The sequence below is a fragment of the Ranitomeya variabilis genome, chromosome 8, assembly GCF_051348905.1.
Source record: "Ranitomeya variabilis isolate aRanVar5 chromosome 8, aRanVar5.hap1, whole genome shotgun sequence".
NCBI lineage: Eukaryota > Metazoa > Chordata > Amphibia > Anura > Dendrobatidae > Ranitomeya > Ranitomeya variabilis.
Genome location: NC_135239.1, coordinates 78,287,172 through 78,293,171, shown reverse-complemented (window position 1 = coordinate 78,293,171; position 6,000 = coordinate 78,287,172). Strand labels below are relative to the sequence as shown.

The window sequence follows — 6,000 nt, the reverse complement described above, 5'->3', positions numbered from 1 at the left end:
CCATCACACACACCAGATACCTCATACACACATGACACACACACAAATGCAGCATCACACACACACAATGACACACACATGCAGCATCAGACACACACACACATCTCACACACACACATCACACACACACACAATCTCCTCTGTGGTGCAGGGGCGGCTAATCTGTCCATGTGCAGCTCTTCAGTTTCTCCGGCTGCTCACAGCTCTGCACTGTCCCGGCACCTCCCCCGTCTCTCCTTCTCTGCCGGGATAGCAGCTAAGAGCAGGAGAAGCCGGAGCTCCGTGCACACACAGGAGGTAGTGAGTCGCTGACCTCTCATCTTGATCGCTGCTGGCTCTCTGCCTCAGCGTGGCAGCGCCGCACACACAGGGGGCGGGGGGGGGGCGGGATCGGTCGGGAAGAGACCCAGCATGTATAAGAAAAAAAAAACAGCCACAAACCTAAGCTACTCAGGTGCCGCCCCCTGCATTGTCCCCGCCCTAGGGATCCCGGGGCTGACTGTCAAAATCAGGACAGTCCCGCGGGATCCGGGACGGTTGGGAGGTATGCCTAACCTATAGAGATGCATATCATTACACATCATGTGCAGGGTCAGCGTGCTGTAAAAAATAGAAGTGGGTCAGGGGAAACCTTTAATGATATCTGTGTCTTATCACTTCCATAGAAATATACTGACTACATAGTCACAAGTTCTTGACGCCGCAGTAGTTTCAGCCACTGTACGGCTTTCCATTGCATTCTCTAGTGCAACCATTAGGTGGCGATGTTGCGCTGAATTTTATACGGCGCTGGTTGGTAGCAGACATGGCGCTAGTGATATCATGACGGCACTGAACTGGCAGCAGAGAAGGAGTTCATGATATCATTAGAGCTCTGTTAGACGGAAATGACGTTTTTAGGAAGCTGGTTGGCAGCTGGGATGTCAGAAGTGAGGTTACTGCGGGAAGCCTGTACGTCGCTGGTTGGCAGCAGTGATGGAGTACTGATGTAATTACGGCGCTGGTTGGCAACCAGGATGTGGAAGTGACGTTGCCATGAAGTTGGTTGGCAGCTGTGATGCCGGAAGTTACGTTATTACGGCGTTGGTTGGCAGCAGGTATTGTGGGAGTAATGTCATTACGTCGCTGGTTGGCATCTGGGATCGCGGAAGTGACGCTATGACGGCGCTGGTTGGCAACATGTATTGCAGGAGTCAAGTGATTCCGCCCTGATTGGCTACAGGTGTAGAGACATCTTTGCGGCGCTAGGTGGCAGTATGTTTGGTGGTATTGGTGCGGGATCTCGCGGAATTACATTGGAGGCCTCCAGTAATGCGAGAATGGAGTCTGTGGGCAGGAAAACGCTGCTTGTGCGGCATCTCCCTGCTGAACTAAGTCCGGAGGAGCAAAGACAGCTGCTGGAGAAGAGCGGGGCGGAAAGCGTGCGCTTGTGTTCCGGGAGGACGCGCGGGATTTTGGTAAAAGACACAGTCACCGGGTACAGAGGGTCCGTGTACACTGAATGGGCGCAGGCAGGGCCGAGCAGTGCGCCTACTAGGGGGAAGCGCAGGATACTGCAGGGCTGTGACTGCACAGAATGGGCTGCTACTGCTATATGGGGGACGCAGAAGGAAGGACCTAATATGGGGGGATGCAGTAGGAAGGACCTAATATGGGGGGATGCAGTAGGAAGGACCTAATATGGGGGGAGATGCAGAAGGAAGGACATAATATGGGGGAGATGCAGAAGGAAGGACATAATATGGGGGGAGATGCAGAAGGAAGGACCTAATATGGGGGAGATGCAGAAGGAGGGACCTAATATGGGGGGAGATGCAGAAGGAAGGACCTAATATGGGGGGACGCAGAAGGAAGGACCTAATATGGGGGGAGATGCAGAAGGAGGGACCTAATATGGGGGGGAGATGCAGAAGGAAGGACCTAATATGGGGGGATGCAGGAGGAAGGACCTAATATGGGGGGAGATGCAGAAGGAAGGACCTAATATGGGGGTAAGCAGTAGGAAGGACCTAATATGGGGGAGATGCAGAAGGAAGGACCTAATACGGGTGGGATGCAGAAGGAAGGACATAATATGGGGGGAGATGCAGAAGGAAGGACCTAATATGGGGGAGATGCAGAAGGAAGGACATAATATGGGGGAGATGCAGAAGGAAGGACCTAATATGGGGGAGATGCAGAAGGAAGGACATAATATGGGGGAGATGCAGAAGGAAGGACCTAATATGGGGGGAGATGCAGAAGGAAGGACCTAATATGGGGGGACGCAGAAGGAAGGACCTAATATGGGGGGAGATGCAGAAGGAAGGACCTAGTATGGGGGGGATGCAGAAGGAGGGACCTAATATGGGGGGGAGATGCAGAAGGAAGGACCTAATATGGGGGGATGCAGGAGGAAGGACCTAATATGGGGGGAGATGCAGAAGGAAGGACCTAATATGGGGGGAGATGCAGAAGGAAGGACCTAATATGGGGGGAGATGCAGAAGGAAGGACCTAATATGGGGGGAGATGCAGAAGGAAGGACCTAATATGGGGGGAGATGCAGAAGGAAGGACCTAATATGGGGGAGATGCAGAAGGAAGGATCTAATATGGGGGAGATGCAGAAGGAAGGACCTAATATGGGGGGGGACGCAGAAGGAAGGATCTAATATGGGGGGGATGCAGTAGGAAGGACCTAATATGGGGGGACGCAGAAGGAAGGACCTAATATGGGGGGGAGATGCAGAAGGAAGGACCTAATATGGGGGGATGCAGGAGGAAGGACCTAATATGGGGGGAGATGCAGAAGGAAGGACCTAATATGGGGGGAGATGCAGAAGGAAGGACCTAATATGGGGGGAGATGCAGAAGGAAGGACCTAATATGGGGGAGATGCAGAAGGAAGGACCTAATATGGGGGGAGATGCAGAAGGAAGGACCTAATATGGGGGAGATGCAGAAGGAAGGATCTAATATGGGGGGAGATGCAGAAGGAAGGACCTAATATGGGGGGACGCAGAAGGAAGGACCTAATATGGGGGGAGATGCAGAAGGAAGGACCTAGTATGGGGGGGATGCAGAAGGAGGGACCTAATATGGGGGGGAGATGCAGAAGGAAGGACCTAATATGGGGGGATGCAGGAGGAAGGACCTAATATGGGGGGAGATGCAGAAGGAAGGACCTAATATGGGGGGAGATGCAGAAGGAAGGACCTAATATGGGGGGAGATGCAGAAGGAAGGACCTAATATGGGGGGAGATGCAGAAGGAAGGACCTAATATGGGGGGAGATGCAGAAGGAAGGACCTAATATGGGGGAGATGCAGAAGGAAGGATCTAATATGGGGGAGATGCAGAAGGAAGGACCTAATATGGGGGGGGACGCAGAAGGAAGGATCTAATATGGGGGGGATGCAGTAGGAAGGACCTAATATGGGGGGACGCAGAAGGAAGGACCTAATATGGGGGGGAGATGCAGAAGGAAGGACCTAATATGGGGGGATGCAGGAGGAAGGACCTAATATGGGGGGAGATGCAGAAGGAAGGACCTAATATGGGGGGAGATGCAGAAGGAAGGACCTAATATGGGGGGAGATGCAGAAGGAAGGACCTAATATGGGGGAGATGCAGAAGGAAGGACCTAATATGGGGGGAGATGCAGAAGGAAGGACCTAATATGGGGGAGATGCAGAAGGAAGGATCTAATATGGGGGAGATGCAGAAGGAAGGACCTAATATGGGGGGGACGCAGAAGGAAGGATCTAATATGGGGGGGATGCAGTAGGAAGGACCTAATATGGGGAGATGCAGAAGGAAGGACCTAATATGGGGGGAGATGCAGAAGGAAGGACCTAATATGGGGGGAGATGCAGAAGGAAGGACCTAATATGGGGGGGAGATGCAGAAGGAAGGACCTAATATGGGGGAGATGCAGAAGGAAGGACCTAATATGGGGGGGACGCAGAAGGAAGGACCTAATATGGGGGGGATGCTGTAGGAAGGACCTAATATGGGGGGGATGCAGTAGGAAGGACCTAATATGGGGGGGATGCAGTAGGAAGGACCTAATATGGGGGGGATGCAGTAGGAAGGACCTAATATGGGGGGGACGCAGAAGGAAGGACCTAATATGGGGGGATGCATTAGGAAGGACCTAATATGGGGGGGATGCAGTAGGAAGGAGCTAATATGGGGTGAGCTGCAGAAGGAAGGACCTAATATGGGGGAGCTGCAGAAGGAAGGAGCTAATATGGGGGGGATGCAGAAGGAAGGACCTAATATGGGGGGGGGGATGCAGAAGGAAGGAGCTAATATGGGGGGTGCTGTAGTAATATATTACCTTTTCTTTCAGAGGAATGTGGCTTTTGCATCATATCCAAACTACTATGCGGCAGCAAAGGTAAGTGCTACTATGTGCTAATTGGCCAGAGAGGGTCACCTGACTGCCACCCCAGCGAGGGGACACTATGAGAGCCTGTGATTGGTGTTTTCTCCGCCATCATTCCGGATACCTCTGGGGCTTTCTTCTCACGTGGTGTTTGAGTTGGTATCTTTGGATGCGGCTTTGATGACTGATGTCCCATTGCTTTGTGTCCTCAGCTCATATACAAGCTGATCCGTCTCCATAGCAACTGACCCTGCATAGTCTAATGTTGCAGTGATTTCCACTCACATCTTTCCCAGACTTCTTGCTAATCACTCTCGTGCTGGCAGCTTTGGGGAATATGTGATGTATTAAAGATTTACTCCAGTACATACGGTATGTAGTGATGGCCTATCCCTATTGTAGAGAGTATAATGTGTGTGTGTATATGATATTCACTCTGTGGGTTTGCATCCTTCCTTTATACTACTCATGAAGGCTACGTGTACTAACTTTCCTTTCCTGTCTCCAGGCGCTATCCATTCTTCACCAGCTCAAAGTGCTCGGCCATACACTTATTGTAGAATATGCAAAGGAGGATTGCCTTCACCTGCCTGACCAGCCGGCCTATTCTGAGAAGAGGAAGAGGTGATCCTTAATCCATTCTGGCCTATAAGATCAGCACTCCTATAATAGTGCTACAGTGTGTGTATATATAGATATATAGATAGATAGATAGATAGAGATATAGTGCTTACACTTTGTCACTATTAGCCTCTTTGAGTAATATGTCATGTCCCTGACTTTGATGCAGGCTCACATGCCGAGCCCGCATCCTTCCTGGCCGACGATGGCTTGTTTAATCAGCTATCATGTATCTTTATCAGTGTCTGACAGCTGTATTTAATATGCTCTGTCGGGGGGGCACATCATTCCTCATGCCCATGACGTGATCGCTGGGTGCCGATGGGTTTCCATGACAGCTGGGGGTCTGATGAAGACCTCCTTGTGTCTCGTGACGATTCTCCTGTGAAAGCCAGGCCATAGCTGGTGTTCGTAGGAGACCGTGATAAAATATAAAGTAAAGTTATCCAATCAGTAAATTGTTAAACAAAAAAAAAAAAACAACTCCAGAATTCCTTTTTTTTCTTTGTTTGGCAGCTGCAACATGAAGAGAAAGGCAGCCTAAAACATTGTATGTACCCGAAAATGGTAGCAGTAAAAATGTCCTTTCAACAGTACGCCATCGTATAGCACTATATCCCAAAAATTGAAAGCCCTACGGGTTTCGGAATATGACGAAACAAGTAAAGTTGTTTTTGTAAAATAAAAAAATATAAAAACATTTTTCTCTATCGCCTCTCATTGGGGGACACAGGAACCATGGGGTGTATGCTGCTGCCACTAGGAGGCTGACACTATGCAAATAAAAAAGCTAGCTCCTCCTCTGCAGTGTACACCCCACCGACAGGAAGTAGGATATTCAGTTTAGCTTAGTGTCAGTAGGAGGTGGACACGGGTCTTTCACTAGACCCTTATCTACCTCAATGTGCGTTGTTTCTTTTCAGATTTTCCGGAGGGATACAGGGTGAACAGTCACACCTGTAGTCCCACAATGCGGACTATGAGTACAGCGTGTACTGCCACCCCGTAT

The 6,000-nt window shown here is 50.3% G+C and overlaps 1 protein-coding gene across 2 annotated transcripts in view; it reads left to right on the top strand.

Annotated features, from left to right (window-relative positions):
- The first annotated feature begins 1,075 nt into the window (after positions 1-1,075).
- LOC143788043 (RNA-binding region-containing protein 3-like) overlaps positions 1,076-6,000 on the top strand; it is a 45,446-nt gene continuing 40,521 nt past the window's right edge. The window contains exons 1-3 of one of the 2 annotated variants that reach the window (XM_077277383.1): positions 1,076-1,457; positions 4,335-4,382; positions 4,879-4,994. In XM_077277383.1, the coding sequence (XP_077133498.1) occupies positions 1,257-1,457; positions 4,335-4,382; positions 4,879-4,994 (365 nt within the window). In that variant the 5' untranslated portion in view covers positions 1,076-1,256. The remainder of the gene's footprint in view (positions 1,458-4,334; positions 4,383-4,878; positions 4,995-6,000) is intronic. The other variant, XM_077277382.1, reaches the window with a different exon arrangement.